This window comes from Lampetra fluviatilis, chromosome 22 (assembly GCF_964198595.1).
Source record: "Lampetra fluviatilis chromosome 22, kcLamFluv1.1, whole genome shotgun sequence".
NCBI lineage: Eukaryota > Metazoa > Chordata > Hyperoartia > Petromyzontiformes > Petromyzontidae > Lampetra > Lampetra fluviatilis.
In genome coordinates this window covers 1600460-1624317 of record NC_136296.1, presented here as the reverse complement: position 1 = coordinate 1624317, position 23858 = coordinate 1600460, and the positions used below count along the sequence as shown (strand labels likewise).

Genomic DNA, 23858 nt, shown 5'->3' with positions numbered 1-23858 from the left:
CTCATCACTTCCAAATCCATCTCTGCTGTACCCCAGTTCCACGAAAGGTGAAAAGATGATGCACAGCCCTTATTTTGGGTCTGCGAAGAGACATGAGACTCGCTCTGCCGCGGGAGTTTCAGCAAAAGTTCAAGCCTCGAGTGGGAGTGTGCTTCACAGTCCACGTCCTCAAGACTCCCCAGTGGATGGGAAGGCTGGAAAGCATCGCCAATCTCATGGTGACAACTCCTCACTGCATATTTTTTGGTCCTCATCCTCCTCTCTGCTTACAGTTATGGCCATGATGCTTATAACCAAGTCATCCGAAAGCTCATTATATCTCGGAAGCTAAGCTGCCAAGAGCCTGCAAAGCACTTGGGTGGGTTAATACCATGCACGTCCGGCTATTATCGACTACTGGGCTGCATGGTCATCATTTGGGATGTTCACATACAGCACTGTTTCTTCAATACACACCATGAGGGCTATTTGACCATACTTCACCATGCTGGTCAGTGCGGGTTGGAAGCATAGAAGTGCATTAGAGCAATTGCACTGCCCACAACATAGCCCCGCAAATTACAATGCTTGCTATGCATGGAGATTACCTATCCACGCACTATCCAGTCTCATGTAGAGATGCATGCTTGGAATTGCATTATGAGAACATACACAGGCTAATGACATCATTGACATTTTTTGCAAAAAACAAGTAAGCTTGGGCAGGACATAATTTGAGAATGGTGATTGGCCAATGATCATGAATAATAACATTGGCAGCCAAGGAATGGAATCTATTTGGGAAAATGCCCACAAACAAGGTGAAGCAATGAAATTCAGCTCTTGTACATGTGCTAAGTGGATTATTATATCGCAGGATCATGGGAGTTGGTAGCAACTTGGGGAAGCCTCCATCCAGCAATAGCTAATGACGATGTGTACATTCAAATTGAAAGCACAATTTGTATAATTTTTCTTGTGCAGGATGCGTTGCCGGTGGTGACATGGACAGTCAGCCCTTGGCAGGCATGAAGTGGGAGCGAAACAAAGTGAGATTGGATCCAGAGTTACTCTTATTGGCAGAGTCTGGGTCAGCGATTCACATCCGAGGAGATGGGCTGGCTTGTGACTACACCCGGGCCTTCAGAAGAGCTGAGGCCGACAGGCTCTTGGAGGAGTGTGAAAAACAGATTGAGTACATGGCAGGTACTGCTGTGGGTTTCTGAATAGGTTAATGCGTGTCTGTGGACTACAGACCTTATGTGATAGCTGAAACACTGAAAATATATTTCTTGCCATAATAATGTGAACATTTCCACTATAATATAGGTTTTCTGGGTTAGGTCATGTAAATATAAATATGTCGTTAGACCCGCCACCACCTGACACAGCCAATTAGTAAGATTTGTCACATAAACAGAACATGCCAATTCGTTACTAGTACAGTAGTAATTACAACCAGCATCATCAGGCGGACAGCCAGATTTATCCGCCTGATGATATTAGTTGTAATTACTGGCGAAACGTTGTACTCAGATTATAAATGTTGTGGATTTGCTCTCCAACACACTGGTGTGCTGTACTAATAACGAATTGGCATGTTCTGTTTACTTGATTAAACCTCATTAAATGGCATGTCGGGTGGTGGTGAGTTTAACGACACATTTATATTTATGTGATCTAACCCAAAATAAAACTATATTATGGATGATATTGGTCGCGAAAACCAAACATTTCCACTGTTGGCTCGATAACACAAATTCAGATGAGCACAGCCCCATGATTGTTTATGGACAGGGAGCCTTTGATTTTATTCCCAGCAGCACAGAAAGCACTCGATTAAATATGAATAAATCAGCCACTGGTGCAGCTACATAAGCACAGCAGATTATTTTCTTATGAATGCTTTTCAACTGAGGTAAAAAACTTTATACATTCGATCTTTCCGTCCGTTTATCCATTCATAACGGAATGCACTGTCACTCCTGAAGATGAACCACTATACACGATCCTGTAATATGCACGGGTCCGTGTGTAGATGAAAACAACATCCATGTGTGCATGGATGTGTCAATGAGACGTGTGTGTGTGTGTGTAGACGAGGACGCGCGGGTGCGTGTATTTGGAGCGTGGCACTCCCTCCCGCGTCAGCAATCCGCTTACGGGGACCCCGGAGTCACGTACCGCTACTCTGGGTCAACGCTTCTAGCCCGGCCCTGGTGCCCAGTGCTGGAGGAGATCCGAGAGCACATTGAGAGCCTCACTGAGCAACCCTACAACTTTGTTCTTGTCAACAGGTTTGCCGCAGTGTTAATTTTTTTATTTTAATCTAATTGATGACAGCCTGTGGAGTAAGGTCGATTCTTAGGCTGTGTATTTGTCGGTATGGCGTTGCGTCATATGACGTCCCATTTCCACCACTGCCGATAGCTCCATCGGTATAAAACTGGAATATACATTTTTGATGCTGTTATAATGTATTGTAAAGTATTCATATGAGCGGCGCTGATGCTGTCAGGTACCGTGATGGAAGAGACCACATGGGGGAACACCGCGACGATGAAAAGGACCTCGTCCGTGGCTCGGCCATTGCGTCCGTGTCGCTGGGCGCATGCAGGGACTTCTGCTTCCGACGTCGGCCGCGCGGAGGCAGGCGATCGGGGAACGCCAAACCACGGGAGAGCCGCGGCTGTTGTCGTGATGCGAGCAGAGGCAGTGAAAGCAGCACGGAGGATTTGTCATCATCTGGCACTTGGAGCAGTCGCACTGTTCGCAATGGTGGCAGTGATGATCAGGATACTGAGCAAATGTGTGAAACGAGCGATATGATCCATTCTAAGTTGCCCAAACTTGACAACCGGAGTGGCGCCTTTGAGAATGACTCTGTAACAAGCAAAATGCTTTCAACGTGTCAGTCATCTGCCAGCAAGTTGAAATGCACAAGTAAAAGATGTGCAAACGACATCGCCATCACCGTGTCAGGAGACAGGCTGGTGATGCTGCTGGAGCATGGCAGTGTCCTGGTAATGAAATGGCCGACAAACGAGGTGTGGTGTCATGCACTCCCTCCACGACGCAGAGATAAAAGCATACGCGTTAACCTCACATTTCGCCTCATCCACACAGGAGTGTGAAGACACATTACCAGGACACTGCCGTGTTTCCGTGGTATCGCTTTCACCGATATGTCAACAAAAATAATCACAATTATTAACCAAATAAAAATAATATAATATGCTTTTTACTTTTGGTTCTTTTGGTAAAGTTACGTAGAAAGAAAATAAATTAAATAATAGAATACGATGTTTCGATTGCAATACATGCAATCGTCATCAGGTACGAATGAATGAGAAAAACAAACCTAGTCAACTTAGAAATATAATGCAATACAACACAGACAGTCGGCTAACATAACAGTCAACACCCTACCTGGTTGATTATATTCTTCCAAAGATTGCTAAATTTGAGAGAGAGACAACACAGACACGAAGACACATAGACAGACATAAGCAGAGAGACAACACAGAGACACAGGGAGACACATACGCACAAAGAAACAACGCCTCTGTATCGAGGCCTTAGAGAGAGGGGGGGGCGGAGAGAGGGGGGTGGTAGAGAAATTAGCATGTCAATGAGAGATTTGGAGCTTTCGTGACTGCAAGAATTACTAGAGAGACAACACAGATAGAGAAAACAAACTTAATTAAACAAAATAAATCACGACGTTTCGATTGCAACACAAGCAATCATCAGGTGGAAAAACCGCAGACATTTTTTTTTGCTAAAGTGGGAGAGAGCTGCCGTGGTAAGAGGTTATATAGGTGTAATGCGTGTCTGACGAGGCACACTGGGATAGGAGGCACCACACTTTATTCACCTTAACAGTAACGGCTACAACAAGGCTACTAAAGACCCCAACGAGAGATTCTTCATACCTGGAGCCCTCACACCATTGGCTCCCGCTTCCCCCGGCGTGACCATACACCATCAGTTCCCCACACTGACTGTCCAACACTGAATATATATCTGGATGGCTTCCCCGAGCGTGGCCCCACCCTGCCTCTTGCCATGTCACTTCCCCTGACTCTCCCGATGGCACCCGAGCCAGCGTGCCAGGCCCCTCGAGTCCCCATCGGCAGGCAAGTGCAGGTAAGGGAGCGCGTCTCACAACAGTCACACCCCAGGGACGCCATTTTACTTCCCTACATAGGTAAGAAAGGGGGGAGGGGCAAGGGGGGAGAGAGAGGGGGGGGAGAGGGGAGCGATGCGTGGATGCTAGGAGAGGGACGTGAGGCTGGGGGGGGGCTGGAAGTAGGAGGCCGAGAGGGCTGGGGATGCCGGGAGGACGTTAACGTGGAAAAATAGACTAGTACTCTGCAGATATGAAAGACAACCATAAAGCAGTTAGGGGTTTACCTGGTTAATAACATCCAATTATTGCTCAATTTGTATCCATCTTCTCGGTTGAAGTTATATCTGGATGGCTTCATGAACAAACCTTTGATAGTAGCCCGAAGGTTTGCAGAGTACCTTGGTCTCTGAAAAAAAAACAATATGCCAGCCCACAGCGTTATAACAATGGTCAGCCACGGCAGAGGTATTGGTTCTGCCGGGTTTCAGATCTGCCTTGTGTTCGCGGACACGGTCCGTGACATGTCGTTTCGTTTCCCCGATGTAACGGCTGCCACAGGTACAACTCAGTTTGTAAACTCCAGGATATTGCATGTCAGGAATGACATCCTTCACATATGGGATTAGATCACGGATTTTGTGTACTGTATTGAAACGGACCTGGATCTTGTGTTTGTTTAAGATTTTAGAAATCTTTTTGTTAACACCTATGTATGGTAACATGATGGTTTTGATTGGATTCTCAGGGGTTTCTCCATGGTTGGAGAAACAGCTTTGCGAATAATGCGGTCCGAGTACCCATTCATCTTGAGGGCCTGGTGTAGGTGTTCCAGTTCACTGGCTAGGTGGTGTTGGTCGTAAATGCAGTGGGCCCTACGGTTTAGTGTCTTGATAAGGGAATTCTGTGCCGGATGGTGGTGGGAATCAGGTTTCAGATAGGAATCTGTGTGGGTGAGATTTCCTGTAGACAGTGTCCCAACGAGCCGTCAGGTCTCTTCTCAAACAAACCATCCAGGAAAGGTAGCTTCCCATCCTCCACTTCCATGGTGAATTTGATGGATGGGTGTGTTGTGTTGTTAATGACAACGCGGAGGCAAATCTTCATGTAAGGGCTTGCGCCAGTTTATTTATAAGAGTTGAGATAATTTTCACCAGGGGTAGGTGCCCTACACTGGGTCCTTCTCCAGACTCCCCCTTCTCCAGACTCCCTTCAACCGCTCCCACAACGACCCCGTTTTTGTCACGGGGTCCCCCTTAAGTACCATGATGATACATGACGTCATCGCACCGCCCAGCACGCATGATGTCACGTCCCCATACTACTCTACAGGTGTATGGAATTGATGTGGTTGAGAAATTGGTTCAAAGCTGGCAGGCCATGTGGCCAAATGACGAAAGTGTCATCTACATATCTCTTCCACAAGGAAGGACGTAGGGTGGATGTCTGGATGGCATCTTTTTCAAATTTCTCCATGAAAACATTCGCTATCACTAGTGATAAGGGGGAACCCATGCGGGTATCTTCATAGTGGTGCCCTGCTTGTTGGGCACCGACTTCCTTCGTAGGATGCCCGTTAAGATCCTTGTGGATCAGGGCTGTTTGGAACTGCCGGAGGGCCGGAAAATGCTTTTTTTGCCGTCACCACTGGGTCGTCCGTTACCATGCCTTGCCGTGCAGGCTATAATGAACGTCACGGTGGAGGTCTCACCTGGCGCACAAATGCTCATACCCTTACGTTTCCGGAAACCATTGGGGGAAGTTGACGCGTCGGTCAGAATTCTGCTGGCCCACGTCTAGCTCCGTGCAGACAATCGTCCGCGCCGGCCAGGCCCCGTTCTTACAAGTACTGAATGGGGGCCCGGTCGGCGTGCTGGTGCCAGCCGGTGCAGTCTTGGCTCACGCCACCACCGCATTTACGGACTGCGAGGAGAGTGGTCCACACGTTTTGGCCGTGGGGGCACGCCATGATGCTAATTTCGACGATCGGTGGATCGCCGAGCTGTGCAGGGAAAATTCGTCATTATCCGGCCGGCAACGTAACGCTCTGCGAGCGCTGCTGTCGGATTACACTGATGTCTTTAGCAAGAGTGACCTTGACTTGGGTCGTACGTCACTCTTATCCCATCACATAGATACCGGGGTAGCGAGCCCGATACGGATGAATCCACACCGCATGAGTCCCGCTGAGAGGGACCATGTGCGGGGGGCGGTGGACGAAATGCTCGCTGCCGACATAATTTCGCCATCAAATAGCCCTTGGGGCGCCCCGGTTGTGCTTGTTAAGAAGAAAGATGGCGGCCTCCGGTTTTGTGTGGATTTTCGTAGATTTAATAAGGTATCTGTGGCAGATGCGTACCCTCTGCCACGGAAGGACGATTCCCCGGATACCCTGTCGGGAGCGAAAAAATTTTCCACCCTCGATGTCTCGGCGGGATTTTGGCAGCTGCCCCTCGATGAGGTGTCGAAACCTAAGACGGTATTTCGTACGCCACAGGGCCTATTTGAATTTAACTGCCTTCCCATGGGGCTGAACGCTGCCCCCGCCACGTTCCAGCGGCTGATGGAGCTGGTGTTGGCGGGACTGCAATGGGACACGTGTCTCATATATTTGGATGATGTCATTGTGTTTAGTCGCACGTTCGAAGAACACCTCCAACGCTTGAGGGTTGTTTTTGACAGAATGCGGGCTGCTAATCTTAAATTCAAACCTAGGAGTGTCATCTTCTGCAACAATCTGTGCATTATCTGGGGTCACATTGTGAGCTCCGACGGCATCGCCACAGATCCGGACAAAACCTCTTGTGTCCGTGATTGGCCGACCCCCACCTCCGTGGGAGAGGTGCGTCAATTCGTCAGGTTCGCATCCTACTACCGTCGCTTCGTTCCGCATTTTGCTACCATCGCCAGGTCCCTGCATGTATTAACGGGTAAAAATCAGAAGTTCAGATGGTGACCCGAGGAAGAGTTGGCTTTTTGAACCCTCCGGGATCGGTTGGCGTCAGCGCCGACGCTTGATTATCCCGACTTTTCATTGCCCTTTATCCTGGACACGGATGCCAGTGATACGGGCATCGGCGCCGTGCTGTCCCAACGTAAAACCGGCGTGGAAATGGTCGTGGTGTATGGTAGCAGGGTTCTCTCCCCGGCAGAGACTCGTTACTGTGTTATGTGCAGGGAGCTTCTAGGGATCATGCATTTCGTTCGCCAATATCGGCCTTATTTGTATGGTAGGAAATTTTTTGTACGCACTGACCACGCCGCTTTGCAATACTCGTTAAAGATTGAACAACCATCCGGCCAGCTTTCCCGTTGGCTTGAAACGTGGCAGGAGTTATTTTTTGAGATACATTACCTTAAGGGTACTCGCCACGGTAATGCGGATGCGCTCTCCAGGTTGCCCGGGGGTTCCCCTTGTGCATGCGCGTCCGGCACTAACCGGTGCACAGTCGTTCTTCGGGCCCCTCGGTTGGTCATGTCCGTGGGGGTGGACTCCGCTGAACACTCCACGGAACGCGTGGAGCCATGGCCAGCCGATGGTGTGTTGAACCTGCCAGGGTCGGTGTGGATATGCGAGCAGCTATTGGACGACTCATTGGTTTCGCCCGTAACGAGCGGTACGCTCGTCGATCGTGACGTGAGATGCCATGGGTTGTAGGCGACCGGGCCTGGATCCACTGCCCCCAGTTACCAGTGGGTACCTCTCCCAAATTAAACAGGCCATGGCAGGGGCCTGTTGAGTTGATCGAGGTACGGAGCCCTCAATGTGTGCGTATTCAGTCGGGTTCACGCCGCTGGTACGTCCACACTTCACGGTTGAAACCCTTCCTCGCCCCGCGCGTTGCTCCCTCATCCCGCTTAACTATCCTGCTGGGGTCTGATGCGTCCGATGGGCCAACTCGGTTGCCGGTTGATCCCCAGAAGGGGTCTGGTTTGCCTTCCACAGACCCACAGACCCTGAACGCTCCGGCTGCTGCGGATGACCCTGCTCTGGCGGGATGTTCTTCCGCCAAGTCGGACGCTCCACGCCCCATCCTTCCGTTTCCTGTGACATCGGGACCGGCGCCACATCGCCCAGCAGCGAGGGATGGACCTGCGTCGCATACACGCTCGAAATCTGTTCCCTTTCGCTAATAACTGTTATACCTTCTTGCATAACGTGTTCGTATGCATCTTATCAGTACTATTGTTTTGTGTTGAATGTGTTCTTACTGGCCTTGCCTTGTGCGCTTGTTAGGCACCTTTCTATTGTTCTTGTTGTTGCATTGTCTTCATGCTCTATGGCTCTAGTATTATTGTTGCTTTGTTCTAGCCGAGACGGCTAGCCCTTTTACACGGGGGGGGGGGGGGGCGGGGGGGTGATGTAATACGAGAGTTCACCAACGATCGCCGTTCAGTTCTATCTACGTGACTTTACCGAAAGAACCAAAGAGTATTAGTGCATAGATCATCGCTGATGAAAATAAAATAAACTTAATGTATGAGTAATGCATGTTTTGGTCTGTATATTAAATATCTGGAAAAGCCGACACGGACATACCAAAGCCTTGGTCAAACCTCAACAGGGGATCAGGGCCTAACCTCGAATGCAGTCATACTGGTCGAAGATCACGACGGAGGTGAATTTTCAGCCAAAAGCATTTTAGATTCAGTCATTATTGCACACCGTCAGCAGTCAGGGAAATGTACTTCTGTTAGTGTGACCAAAAGGAGGTGCTAGTGACCTGAGCCATGTGCAGGGCAGAATGCTAGACTGATCACTATATAATCAAAGCCAAGCTCCGCATTGAGATCCGTCCACGCCATCCAATGAAGGCCCCAAATAAGAGACTCGACTGTAATCCCCTCAACAACCCTGCTGTCGCCAACAACTTTCGGTGTCTCCTCCCCACCAAATTCCTCCCAATCCCCCCGGACTCCACCCCCAACACCACATGGACTGAGCTGCGCACAGCCGTCGTCGAGGCAGCCTCAGAATCAGGTGAGTACACCAAAAAGCGTCGCTAAGACTGGTTTGACGAGAATGCTGCCGACATCCACACACTCTTACAGAATTAACGCCAAGCCCACAAAGCCGTTCTGTCCAACCCTGACTCCCCCACTCTCCAAACCACCCTCTGCTGTGCCAAAGCAGAGTCCCAGCATGCTCCCCGTGCCATGGAGAACACCTGGTGGGTCCAAAAGGCAGATGAGATCCAAAGCCTCATGGACGCAAACAATGCCCACGGGTTCTATGATGCCATCAAAGTCCTCTATGGTCCTAAAAAACAAGCCATCTCTCTGTTCAGGTCTGCTCATGGCAACACATTTTTCAATAACCACCAAAATATCTTGGAGAGATGGGCAAAGCACGTTGATGACTTCCTCAACCACACCAACCCCACAGACTCGCTCATGCTCGACACACTCCGAGATATACCACCCATTCATGAACTCGACAACCCACTAAAGTTTTCTGAGGTCCACCAGGTGGTCAAAGGCCTGAAAAACAACAAAAGTGCTAGATCCGACGTCATCCCAGCTGAGATCCTGAAGAAAGGGGGATACCTCCATCGCCGCTTGCACCTTCTCATAAAGTCGATCTAGCTGTCCGAAACCATCCCATAGGGATGGAAGGATGCGAATGTTGTAGTTATCTTCAAGAAGAAGGGTGACAAAGTGGCTTGCGGCAACCGCAGAGGTATCTCCCTCAGTTGCTGGGAAGGTCCTTGTCAGAATAATGCTCTACCGGATCGCAGAGCACCTATCAAAAAACATCCTCCCAGAATCCTAGTGTCGGCTTCAGGAAGAGCAGGAGCACCACTGAAATTATCTTTGTGACAAAGCAACTGCAGGAGAAATGCCGGGAGCAAAACAAAGACCTCTTCATAGCTTTTATTGACCTCACCAAAACATGACACCATCAACCGAAAGATAATTTGACAGCAGCTCACCAAACTTTGGGTGCCTCCCAAGTTGTTGAGCATTCTAAAACAGTTCCTTGACGGGATGCATGCCAGAGTGGTGCTTGGTGGACTTCAATCAGAGCCTTTCAACGTGGAGGTCGGGGTCAAGCATGGTTATGTTCTGGCTCCTGTCATAGTAAACATGCTACTTGCTGCCACCACAAGCCTGTCACACAACTCCTTCTTTTGAATCGACGGAATCCAGCTTCAGCACCATCTGGATGGAAATCTATTCAACCTAAGATGCCTACAAGCCCACGCGAAATCACAACCCAACGGATTTTGGAACTGCAATATGCAAATGATTGTGCACTCCTGGCTCACACTCCAGAATCTATGCAACACGCCGTCATCCTGGTCTCATGCCGCTCTGTCGGCCTCGAAGTCAATACCCAGAAGACAGAAATCATTTCTTAATTATAATCCGCATGCCCCTCACTCCACTCCTTCAACATCGGTGGTATTCCCCTCAAATTGGTACCCATTTCACGTACCTCGGTATTGCTCTCTCTCCACACTTGTGTCAATAGAGCCTCCACTTCCTTTGGATACCTCTGGGCCAGGGTCTTTGAAAACCGTAACCTCGAGACCCACTCCAAGGTGGCAGTTTACAACGACATTGTGTGTCTCCACCCTGCTTTATGGCCCAGAGACCTGGACCCATATAGGCAGTACATCAACATCCTAGAAGCCTTTCACATCAGATGCCTCCAGTGCATCCTAGGGCTAACCTGGGAGGACAAAGTACCACACACTGAGATCCTTGCCAACACCAATAATCCTGCGTTGAGCCAAGCAGGGCGAAACAACACCTCCGCTGGCTCTTAACCGCCTTCCCCGTCGAGTACTCTAGGTAAACTCAGCGCAGCCAAACGCTTTGCTCGAGGACAAGAAAAGTATTTCAAGAACCACAACGAGGATCTGCTGAAGTGCTGTAACATAAATCCCTCCATCCTGGACAGGTCCACGTGCCAGTCCACCAATGCCAGAGAAGTTCAGCACCTGGAAGACATCATCTCACAGAGGAGATACGATAGATGCACCCAGAGACACCAACGCGCAGCTGGGATGTCGCGATCTGACACCCAACACACGTGTCCAAGCTGCAGCAGAGTGTGCGGCTCTCGCATCGGCCTCCACAGCCACATGAAGTGGCATAAGCACCAAAAGCGCTAACCCACCCCTACTCCCCATCCACAAGAGGAGCAACATCATCATCATCATCGTCTTGGATGCACAGCCAAGAAAAAGACAGAGTATTTCTGTTGGGAACATTACTTGCACATCGTAAACTTATTAATATTTCATATATAATATATATTTTAATCTAGTGATAAATAGAGCATCTTGGCAGATCGGCAGATGTAATTTATATGTCATTAAGCCAAACAAATTAATTCTGCTAATTTAGTATAATTCTCAATGTAGATTTCAGATGATGCTGTTTATTTCAAGTGAACAATTAAACAATTTTGTTACATTGTTACAACGCTGTGGGCTCTCATGATATTGTCTTTTCTGAGACCAAGGTGCTCTGCAAACCTTCTGGCTACCATCAAAGGTTTGTCCACGAGGCCATCCAGATATACAAACACAGACATAACTTCAACCGGGATGATGGGTACAAATTGAGCCATCATTGGAAAGATGTTATTAACCATGTAAAAAAGATTTAACTACGCATATTTGTACCATCTTGTTTGACAGGTACTAGTCTATTTTACCGAGTGTTGACATCCTCAGCGTTTGACAGTACTGTTATTTTGGATTTGGCAGCCAACATCGGCCGTAACCCCGGTTGAAGTTCTCCAATTGTACCCTCCCTTCTACCCCCCCCCCCACCGTTCCAGTCCCTGACTACCACATTTATATAAGCCCCTCCCCCTCCCCTTAACTTGTATTTAAGATATTGTCTCTTGGATTTCTCCTCACTTGATATAATAAATTTAGCTGTGACGGTCCCACCTGAAGACGGAGACTTGTGTTGCCTCCGAAACGTCGTGATTTAATTGATTTATCATTATTATTTTATTATTTTTTACCTACGTGACTTTACCGAAAAAACCAAAGAGTATGAATCCTTGCAGTCACGAAAGCTTCAAATCTATAATTAATACCAAGCCTACACTACCTGGTATTCCCAGGCAGCCTCGCATCCAAGTACTCACAGGTGCTTCTGAGATCAGACGACATCAGGTACATTCAGGGTGATATGGTCATAGGCAATGTTTATGGAGACCTGTAGCACATTAATCTGAAAAAAATTAACATTCAACTCTACTGATATATATTTAATGCAAAATAATCATGAGCATTATCGTGAAACATATAATTACCCAAATAAATAAGAATAAAATATGCCTCCAACATTTAAGAAACTAATGATTTTTCACGTCGAGAAACGGATATAAAGAATATTTTCTATAGTTGGAGAAAAGATTATTGATACCCAAGGCTATGGGTATGAAAACGGCTTGAAGGGGTCTTCATCCAGCAATGCTTAGATCATCGCTGATCATGCATGTAAAATTAACTCATTGTATGAGCGAGGTATGTTTTGGTCTGTACATTAAACACCTGGAAGGGCCGATATGGTCCGTGTACACCGAAGCCAAACCATTCAGTCCTTGGTCAAACCTCTAAGGGGATCAGGGGGTACACGGGGAATAGAGGGCCTTACCTCTAACGCCATCACACTGGTTGAATACCACGACGGATGAGAATTTTCGTCCAAAAGCGTGTAAGATTCAGTCATCATTTCACACATTGACCAGTCATGGATATTTCCTTCTGTGGGGAGCATTGCTTGCAAATCGTAAACTTATTAGTCTTTCAAATATGTGTTTAATCTAGTGATAAATACGTAATCTTGGCAGATCGGCAGGTGCAATTTATATATCACTAAGCCAAGAAAATTATCTTGCTAATTTAAAATTATTCTCAATTCAGATATCAGATGGTGCTGTTTATTGGCACGTGGTCATCAAAAAAAAAATTCTGGCCTGGACTTTTGCAGCTGTTTTAGACTAATCTCAGGGTGCTGATTCCAAATTTGATCTCAGATTTGCTCTATCACATCTCATTTTTATGCTATCGGCATACCCCATTTTCATTGATTTTACCCAAAATTAACTCTGTCACTTATGATTGCAAGTTGTTGCGAGTCAGTGACTTCTTTAGTGTTAAAATATGGTGCTTTATTTTTAGGATAGTGTGTTTATAATATAATTTTATGTAGATATCCACATTTTATTAATATTTTTCTTCTGCAGGGCGTGATTTAACAATGGCTACAACATCCGAAAGAAGGAAATGCAGTAATGACCCAGATATCTTCTGCTACATCTGTGGCAGCTTCACTTTACAGGTGTAATATCGTTGAGAACTCTTGGACGCCGGGGTTGAGGCACACGTATTTATTCCGCAACAGTTGTCACAACCGCGGACATACAACACTGGAGGGGGTATCGGCCCCCTCACCCGGCTAGCTGGGAATACACTGCTAGCTATCTCTGACCTACCTCCTAGTCCTCCACTAACAGGCTAGGGGAGGCTGTCTGGCCCGACACTGGTAAGTCGGGCTACGGTTACCGGGAGTCCCAGAGCACTAGCTCTGGTTCTCGGGACCACGCCGCTGGCTCGGTCCTGCGCGGCCCTGACAAGGGCGGCGACCCAGGGGAGTCCAGGGCTCTAGCTAGACGATCTTCGGTCTTCACTGGTTTAGCTTTAACATTGTACCCCGAGCTCTCCGGCTCATCCCCTTTTATACCAAAACCCCCCCGCTGAGGGGTGGGGCCAGCCCCCCAGGCTGCCCTGTGCGGACGTCGTTGAGAGCACCTCCCCGTGCACTCACGAAGCCCCGCCCACTGTGTTTGTTTCCCGTGTGATCCTATGTATACAGCCCCTCCGTAACACCCCTACACAGGATCAAAGGCGCAACATCAATACCTTTGTCAAGAAGGTTAATCTTGCCTACTTTAAAGTACGACTTGGAGACCAAGACAAAAATTGGGCTACTCACAAAGTGTGTAAAACCTGTGTTGAAACTTTGCGATCATGGTCTAAACTCTAAAGGAATTAATGCTAAGCTTAAATTTGGTGTGCCAATGGTTTGGAGAGAACCTACAAACCATTTGGATAACTGCTACTTCTGCCTTGTCAATGTAAAAGGTTTCAATAACACTTACAATACCCAGATATCCCATCTGCCAAACGACCAGTTGAGCACTGTGAGGAAATACCTGTGCCTGTATTTACTGAGCTACCAGAGATTGATGTTGAATCCCTCAGTTTACCTGCTTCTACAGATGATGATGATGATGATGATCAGATCGAATATACGCCATCTGATGCAGATTGTGATAACATTTCTCTGTTTAGTCAGCCTGAATTGAATGATCTTGTAAGAGATTTGTATTTGCCAAAGCAGTCTGCTGAATTGTTGGCTTCCAGGCTGCAAGAGAAAGGGCTACTCAGACCTGGCACTAGTGTCTCCTTTCATCGTAACAGAGAAGCAGCACTGCGAAAGTACTTCCATTCAGATGGTCAACTTGTTTATTGTAATGATGTTGAAGGGCTTCTTCTCAATATGGGACTGCCCACATATGATTCAAGTGAATGGTGACTTTTTATTGACAGCAGTAAAAGGAGTTTGAAATGTGTGTTACTTCACAACATAAATATATATGGTTCAATCCCAATAGGACACTCTGTAAAAATGAATGAAGAGTATGCCAACATCAAGATTGTTCTGGATAGATTAGAATACCATGTTCATGGATGGCTAATTTGTGTTGATTTGAAAATGGTAAATTTTCTGCTGGGTCAGCAAAGAGGTCACACCAAATACCCTTGTTTCCTGTGCTACTGGGACAGTAGGGCTACATTAGAACACTGGGTTAAATATAACTGGCCACCAAGAATCAGTTTGACGCCTGGTGACAAGAATGAGCCTCTGGTTGATAGGAATACAATTGTATTTCCCTCACTGCATATAAAACTTGGGTTAATGAAGCAATACGTCAAAGCTCTTGATAACACTGGAGACTGCTTCAGCTATTTATGTTCAACCTTTTCAAATCTCAGTGCCGAGAAGAAAAAGGCTGGAATATTTGATGGCCCTCAAATAAGAACACTCATCAGGGATCCACACTTTGTTACAACAATGACTGCGGCAGAGGCTAGAGCTTGGAATGCATTCTTTGATGTGGTGCGGAATTTCCTTGGGAACAAGAAAGCGGACAACTATCGAGAGATTGTGGAGGAGCTGCTCTTGAGTTTCCAAGCACTTGGATGTAGAATGAGCATCAAGGTTCACTACTTACATAGTCACTTGGCCCAGTTTCCAGAGAACATGGGTCACGTGAGCGAAGAGCAAGGTGAACTCTTTCATCAAGACATTCAAGTTATGGAAGAACGTTACCAAAGCCGATGGGACTCAAACATGATGGCAGAATACTGCTGGTCCTTGATGAGAGACATTCCACAAGCTGTACAAAAAGACCGTTTACTTTACTGCCACTCTTTCGGCGCTCAACCAGGAGTCCAGAATAAACGTTTTCATGAGTGTTGACCTCCCGCAGTAGAGTTGAATCTTGATTTTTACATATGAATGTGCGTCAGGTCTCTGCAAGTATGGTCTATGACCATATCACCCTGAATGCGCCCGAACTCGTCTGATCTCGAAAGCTAAGCAGGGTCGAGCCTGGTTAGTACTTGGATGGGAGACTGCCTGGGAATACCAGGTGTTGTAGGCTTTTGCATTTTCGCATCTGGATGGGTCGCGTTTTACTCTTCAATTCACCCAGTCAGTTCACCTGCCAATTGCACGTGGATATGGTGTACTGCATTGGGATCAAGATTTTCTTGTAAAAGACCGTTTAATGCCACTCTTTCGGGGCTCAACCAGGAGTCCAGAATAAACGTTTTCATGAGTGTTGACCTCCCGCAGTAGAGTTGAATCCTGATTTTTACGTATGAATGTGCGTCAGGTCTCTGCATGAATGGCCTACGACCACATCACCCTGAATGCGCACGATCTCGTCTGATCTCGGAAGCTAAGCAGGGTCGAGCCTGGTTAGTACTTGTGTAATAAAGGACTCGATCACTGGGTCTGTCTCCGTTGTCCTTTATTTGGGTTCTTTACACTTGTCCCACACGGCCCTCGCTCAGAGCCTCTCCGCTTGGCAGCTCCACAGCTGCCTTCGCTCCCGTAGCCTCCTCGCCTCTGCAGCTCCGCTGCAGATACCCTGTGCAGTCCTCCGGCTGCCCTCACTGCAGCTCCACCGCTGCTCCTCGTTCCTCCGTGCTCGGTCACCGCTGGCGGACGGTGCCGAGTCTTACTCTGTGTGCGTGGCGATCTCGCCACTCTCCAACCTCCGCCCTGCGTGGCCTCACTCTAACTCTATCTCCCACACTCCCCCGTCTCTTCCGGTATCTCTCCCTTAAGACCTCACCCCTCTCTCACACGTGACCTAACTCCTCCCCCCCATGACGTCATATCCGCGAGGCCGTTTACGCCCGCATTACACCACCCTCCCCCGTAGAGAAAATCCAGCCGACCTCGGCTGAACAATAACGACACAAGTAATGCGAGCGAACACAACCATCACACATGCAAGGACAACGAAGCATACAATAAATATAACAACAACAACAACAACAAAACACAACAGTAAAATTCAATGAAATGTAAGGGACTTTGAGCGCGTGCGGGTCGCCGGTCTGTCCCGGACGGGCGGCGGCCCTCCTGCAGACCGGGAACGTGACGGGGTTTTAGGAGCGACAGGATGAAGTCTTCCTGTCGCTATTGGAGGCCCGTCAACGTCCCGGTCCCGTGTCCCTGAAGGCCCAGCGTCGGGGGTGCGTCGCGATCGTGTCTGCGGCGGGGTCGGAAGGGCGGCGGGGCTCGGGGTCCCCGCAGCCGTGGTAGGCACACCCCGAGCAGAGTCTCCTGTCTCCAGCAATGTCACGGCCGGCTTGTCTGTAAAAGGCACGACAGGCGCTCTTGCAAGGTCAACAGGCACAGGCAAGGATGAGTCGGCAACAACAGACCCCGGCAAGGCAACATCAGGAGATGACGCATCGTTTCGAGGGGCCACATATGGTTTCAAGCGCGACGTGTGAACGAACCAACGCCGAGATCCAAACCGAACATGCGCGGACTGTGTGTTGGGAACCTCGATGAGGCGAACTGGCCCTTGCCATGGTTTGTGTAATTTAGGAGAGGTACCTGGCCGCACCTGCGGGCAATGGAGCCAGGCCATGTCCCCCACCTTCCAGGGGCACTCCCCCTTTGAGCGTCGAGCACACCGCTCGTTCCGGGCCTGGGCTTTGGCAGTAGCCATGCGGGCCCCTTCCCGTGCCTCAGTAACCCAGCGAACGGTATCCTGAATGTAATCAGAAGAGGCTTAGCAGGTCCCCTCACTCCAGTTCCCAACTGCACATCCATTGGCGGCACGTTTTCGCGACCGTACATAAGGAAAAACGGCGAATATCCTGTAGCCGCATGCGGCGTCATCCGGTATGCCGAAAGTACCCCAGGGATATGCAAATCCCAATCCGATTGTTTTTCACTCACGGTGTGACGCAACATGGCGGACAAAGTCCGATTTAGCCCTTCGACCTTACCATCCGTTTGTGGGTGGTAGGGAGATGTCCGTATCTTTTTAGTTCCAAGAGCCGCACACACCTCCCCCAACAATTTAGAAGAAAAATTCCGGCCTTGGTCTGTGAGGAGCCTTGCCGGCGCCCCCTTGTCGATAACATACCCAAATAGAAAGGCGTCTGTGATAGACGCCGCTGACTGGTCAGGCAAAGGCCAGGCCATCGGCCAGCGGGAGAGGTACTCCACCCCAACTAGCAAGTATTTATTACCCTTAGCGGATGGCGGGAAGGGTCCCAAAATGTCCAACGCCACCAATTTGTTAACTCTAGACACCTGAATAGACTGTATCGGCGGCACATATGGTTGTTTAGGTGGTTTTCGCCGGGCACAATCGGGACACGCGCGAACGTGACCGACGACATCCATTGTCATGCCGTGCCAAAAGTAGTCTCGCTGCAACATCAATAGGGTCTTCTGCACCCCCAGATGTAAAAGCGTGTCCCCATGCAGAGTCCTAATCAATTCGTACCGCAAGGATGCCGGTACAACCAGACTCCAGCGTTTCTGTAACCCTTCCCTCCACATTAGCAGACCATCGCGGAGAGCGGTTTCCGGCATACCCCACGTACCCAGTCCCCCACTCTTCTTCGCAGTCCGATTCCGTAACGTGACCAATGAATCATCCAACATTTGTTCCCGAATCCACACAGCCCTTGGAAGATTCAAAATCCCATCAGCCGGTCCCGGCTCCTTTGGAGCTTCAGGCACGTCGACCGTCAACGCAACAGGCTGAGGGGGTTTCTGAATCGGCGCACATCTATGCGTCCCAGACGCGCACGCGCAAGGGGATCGCTGCGGCAACCTAGAAAGCGCGTCCGCATTCGCGTGACGCACCCGCTTCCGATGGTGAATTTGGAAGGAAAATTCTTGCAGCGTGTCCAACCACCGCGCCAACTGGCAGTCGTAGCCAGTCGATCCGTGCGTACAATAAACGAACGACCGTAGAGATACGGTCGAAATTGGCGGAGAAAGAAAACAATTGCCAAAAGTTCCCTGCGTGTGACGCAGTAGCGGGTTTCTGCGGGAGACAACACCCGGCTACCGTACGCCACCACGCGCTCTACACCACCTTTTGACTGAGACAAAATGGCCCCAATGCCCGTGTCACTCGCGTCCGTATCCAGAATGAAGGGGTGATCGAAATCAGGATAATCCAACGTCGGTGCCGTAGCCAGTCGATCGCGCAGGCCCTGAAACGCCGCCTCTTCTGGCGGTCCCCAAGCAAATTTCCGTCCTTTACCCGTAAGGAGGTGCAAGGGCCTCGCGATCGTCGCGAAATTCGGAACAAACTTCCGATAATATGAGGCAAACCCCAAAAACCGACGTACATCCCCCACCGTGGCCGGGGTTGGCCAGTCACGGACGCATGCTGTCTTGTCCGGATCCGTGGCCACCCCGTCCGCACTGACGATATGCCCCAAATAGCGCACGGACCGTTGCAGTAGGTGACATTTCTTAGGCTTAAATTTCAAATTAGCGGAACGCATCCTGGCGAACACAGCCTCCAACCGCAGTAAATGCTCATCAAATTTGCGGCTGAAGACGATAATATCGTCTAAATATATCAGACATGTCTCCCACTGCAACCCCGTTAACACCAACTCCATCAACCTTTGAAATGTGGCAGGGGCAGCATTCAACCCCATCGGAAGACAATTAAATTGGAATAACCCCTGCGACATACGGAAAGCAGTCTTCTCCCGCGAGGGCTCGTCAAGGGGAAGCTGCCAGAATTCCGAAGAGAGATCTAGCGTTGAAAAGAACTTCGCCCCCGACAAGGCATCGAGGGAGTCGTCCATACGTGGCAGGGGGTACGCATCCGCCACAGACACTTTATTCAATTTTCGAAAGTCCACACAAAATCGCAATTTGCCATCCTTCTTTTTAACCAAACAACAGGCGCGCTGTTAGATGGAGATATTATGTCCGCAGCCAACATGTCATCCCCTGCCCCTCGAACCTGATCTCGCTCCGCCGGACTCATCCGATGCGAGTTTAACCGAATAGGGGCAGCGTCCCCTGTGTCAATATGATGGTAAAGCAACGAGGTGCGTCCCAAGTCCAAATCGTCGGAGCTAAACACATCAGAATAACTCAATAATAATTTACGAAGCGCGCAACGTTGTTCACCGGAAAGGGAAGAATTTTCCCCACACAATTCGGCGATCCAGCGATTATCTGCGGCACCAGGACCTGAAACACCACCAACCATGACCTGGCTGCCCAGATGATCTTGTGCCGTAAACGCCGTAGTGGCATGTGCCACAACCGTACCAGCCGGCACACACACATTTTCGGTACTTGCATTAAGCACCTGCAGAAACGGCTGCTGGTCTGGCCGGACAATAGTTTGCGCCCCAACGAGCGCTGATCCGCCCGTTATAGTGGCGGACGGCGACAACAAAACCCCAATTGCACCTTGACGACCAGGTACAGGCTTCCGATATCGCAAGGGGATAAGCATCTGTGAGCCAGGTGGAATATCAACAGATACCTCGGACAGCGCCTGCACCTGAGCGACCGGAGCAGGTCGCCCCCAGGGCGACGGTAGAAATGTAATTTTTCGGCCACCCGGTAATTCAATGCAGTTTTGATTAATTAGAATTAGAATGGGCATCTTGGCCAGGAAGTCAGTTCCCAACAAGCAAGGAACCACAAGGGACCTCAAAATTAACACAATTCCCAAGGCCGACACTCCCCCGATAGATATTTTAGCGTCCACCTGGCCCACAATGCCCATGCTACCCCCGTTCGCAGCGACGCAGGAATCGTAAACCGGACGCACGGCCTCAGGTGGGATGTCCAACAGATGGAAAATTACATCCGATATAATGGTCGCGGACGCCCCGGAATCCACTAAAATACGCACGTCCACCCCTTGTATAGAACCAGGTAGGTACAGTGGACGAACCAGTAGAGGCCGTGACGACCCGCCATGCCAATTTACGCCACTGCGTTACCGAGCGACGTGGTCCAGTCGATGGCCTCCCCCCGTTATTAACAACACCCGGATCGCACGACAACGGTGATGAGTGAGGTGTCAAGCCTTGCCGGGTGTCTGGTGCGCACCGACTTGCCTGTCCTGGAGGATCCTTCCGTGGCACGTCCGCTGTCGAGGCCTCCTGCTGGGGGGTACCCGGGACACGGGCCCTGCAGTCCCTGGCGTAATGGCCTTTACGGCCGCAGCGGAAGCAGTCGATGTCGTTGCGCCGCGCCGCAGCCCCCCCGTCCCGACGCTCCCGTGGCGGCGGCGCAGATCGCGGCCCCGGCCTACTGCGGGCCGACCACTGTGCAGAGGCGGCCGTCAGCTCCTGCGGGCCCCCCCCGTCAGGAACGTACACCGCCTTCTTGGGATCCCAACCCGCGGCACCTCCTTCGACGATGGGCACCCCCGTCCACGCCGTGACTTGCTTCCAACGGCGCAGGTTGAACTGGGCATCAAGACATTTAGCTGCTGCCCAGGATGTGAGCTTTTTGTGGCCACACACCGGCATAGGAATCCCCAAATCCCGGGACAGCTCGAGCATCTTACTCAAGATGAGAGGTTCGAGCAGGTCAGGCTCCGTCTCCGTGTATGCAGCCATGGCCAACTCCAATACCGCACCCCTGTATGCCACCAGCGACTCTTTGGGTGCTCGCTGACGTTGAACAAACCTGCAATGAGCATCATCCGGTGGCTCATATGCATCTGCCATTTCGTCGAAAACTCCTCTCAATGTTTTCTTCTTCTCGGCCTTTATAGAACGGAAGAATCTCACCGACTCGTCATCGAGAAGAGTCGGTAAAACCTCCAATGCCTCAGCGTCCGTCCACCTTGCTGAGCGTACCGCCGCCAAAAATCTGCAGGCGAAAGCACTCCAATCGCCCCCGATGGAGAATTCTTTAACGGTCGTGAGATGATGACTGCGACTCCTTGTTGCGCCGTCCTCAGCCGATGACTCACCAGGCGGCATATTCTAAATGGCGTCGCATCGCAACGTGTTCAAGATGGCGGCCTCTCGCCGCGGAGAGCGCAGGATGGCGGCTTCCCGCCGTTCTTCTCCTGCCACGCCCAAAATGGCGTCTTCGTGCCACGTGGCCGATGGCGCCGACAGCGGAGACAAGGCGGCGACCTGCGGACCTCCATCGGCTCTCCCCAACGCCGTCTTCGGCGTGACGAGCTCGCACAATTGCGCGAGCACGTTTTTCAGTGTCTCCAGCTGCGCCGCCATCTGCCTCCATCGCCAATCCGCGTCCTCTGGTGCAGACGGGTCCACCGATGCGGCGACATCTTGGACTCCCGGACCCGTACTCGTTCCCGCACGGATCTCCTCCTCCATCGCAGGCAAGTCCACCGCCTGAGGAAGGTCGTCGTCATCGGATGATGATGCAGATGATGGCGCAGGAATATTCTTTTTTCTGAGCTGTTTTGACATGCCGTTTCACTTCTGACACCAGTGTAATAAAGGACTCGATCACTGGGTCTGTCTCCATTGTCCTTTATTTGGGTTCTTTACACTTGTCCCACACGGCCCTCGCTCAGAGCCTCTCCGCTTGGCAGCTCCACAGCTGCCTTCGCTCCCGTAGCCTCCTCGCCTCTGCAGCTCCGCTGCAGATCCCCTGTGCAGTCCTCCGGCTGCCCTCACTGCAGCTCCACCGCTGCTCCTCGTTCCTCCGTGCTCGGTCACCGCTGGCCGACGGTGCCGAGTCTTACTCTGTGTGCGTGGCGATCTCGCCACTCTCCAACCTCCGCCCTGCGTGGCCTCACTCTAACTCTATCTCCCACACTCCCCCGTCTCTTCCGGTATCTCTCCCTTAAGACCTCACCCCTCTCTCACACGTGACCTAACTCCTCCCCCCCATGACGTCATATCCGCGAGGCCGTTTACGCCCGCATTACACTTGTATGGGAGACTGCCTGGGAACACCAGGTGTTGTAGGCTTTAGCATTTTCGCATCTGGATTGGTCGCGTTTTACTCTTCAATTCACCCAGTCAGTTCACCTGCCAATTGCACGTGGATATGGTGTACTGCATTGGGATCAAGGTTTTCTTGTAAAATATCGTTTAATGCCACTCTTTCGGGGCTCAACCAGGAGTCCAGAATAAACGTTTTCATGAGTGTTGACCTCCAGCAGTAGAGTTGAATCTTGATTTTTAAATCCTTTATATTAAGTTCGCTTGCTTGCTTGCGTGCTTGCTTGTTTGCGTGCTTGCTTGCTTACGACCGTGCAAATCTTTCGGTCGTTTTTTAATCCACTTCCCGTGATCCAATCGAGCTGACATTTTCTACACAGACTCGTTGTGCGAGACAATTAATGTTCGTGAAAAATGTTTTAAATTTTTTTACACTTTTAGGCAAAACATTTTTATTTTACATTTATTCAAATAGAACTCATTCATGGCTTCGGCTGAACGTCACAGAGTAGGAGCTAAGAGCGTAACCCCTCCACAGGCCGTGGCTGAGTAGCGCAGTTGGTAGCGCCCTCGCTTCCCATGCCAAAGGTCGAGGGATCGATCAGCTCTTCCTCCACAGGCGAATATATTTTTAAATCCTTTATATTAAGTTCGCTTGCTTGCTTGCGTGCTTGCTTGCGTGCTTGCTTGCTTGCTTACGACCGTGCAAATATTTTGGTCGTTTTTTAACCCACTTCCCGTGATCCAATCGAGCTGACATTTTCCACACAGACTCGTTGTGCGAGACAATTAATGTTCGTGAAAAAAATTTCCAACATTTTAAACTTTTTAGGCAAAAAAAAATTATTTTACATATATTCAAATAGAACGCACAGTGTAAGAGCCCAGAGCGTAACCCCTCCACAGGCCGTGGCGGAGTAGCGCAGTTGGTAGCGCCCTCGCTTCCCATGACAGAGGTCGCGGGATCGATCCCCGCGTCCTCCACAGGCGAATATATTTTTAAACACTTTATATTAAGTTCGCTGCCACGCATATAAAGGATTTATAGTGAAAAACTTCGTTTTTACGGGTTATACTTATTAAATCCTTTCTATTAAGTTCACTTGCTTGCTTGCTTAGGACCGTGCAAATCATTCGGTCGTTTTTTAACCCACTTCCCGTGATCCAATCGAGCTGACATTTTCCACACAGACTCGTTGTGCGTGACAATTAATGTTCGTGAAAATATTTTTTCTAAATTTTAC

At 49.7% G+C, this 23858-nt stretch overlaps 2 protein-coding genes and 1 non-coding gene across 4 annotated transcripts in view; all 3 read left to right on the top strand.

Moving 5' to 3' along the window:
• Positions 1-326, top strand: part of TRAPPC12 (trafficking protein particle complex subunit 12) — a 57214-nt gene extending 56888 nt beyond the window's left edge. For both annotated transcript variants that reach the window (XM_078866241.1, XM_078866240.1), the window contains exon 17: positions 273-326. The gene's annotated coding sequence lies outside the window, so the exon portion shown is untranslated. The remainder of the gene's footprint in view (positions 1-272) is intronic.
• A 370-nt stretch (positions 327-696) lies between these two features.
• ALKBH2 (alkB homolog 2, alpha-ketoglutarate dependent dioxygenase) lies at positions 697-4184 on the top strand. Its single transcript, XM_078866242.1, has 3 exons — positions 697-1185; positions 2078-2276; positions 2498-4184. Exons 1-3 carry the CDS (start codon positions 984-986, stop codon positions 3111-3113), a joined length of 1017 nt encoding a protein of 338 aa, XP_078722368.1. The 5' UTR covers positions 697-983; the 3' UTR covers positions 3114-4184.
• Positions 4185-15690: 11506 nt separating this feature from the next.
• Positions 15691-15809, top strand: LOC144939129 (5S ribosomal RNA). The gene has a single exon (XR_013638324.1). It is a non-coding gene; the product is annotated as a 5S ribosomal RNA (ribosomal RNA).
• Positions 15810-23858: the final 8049 nt, after the last annotated feature.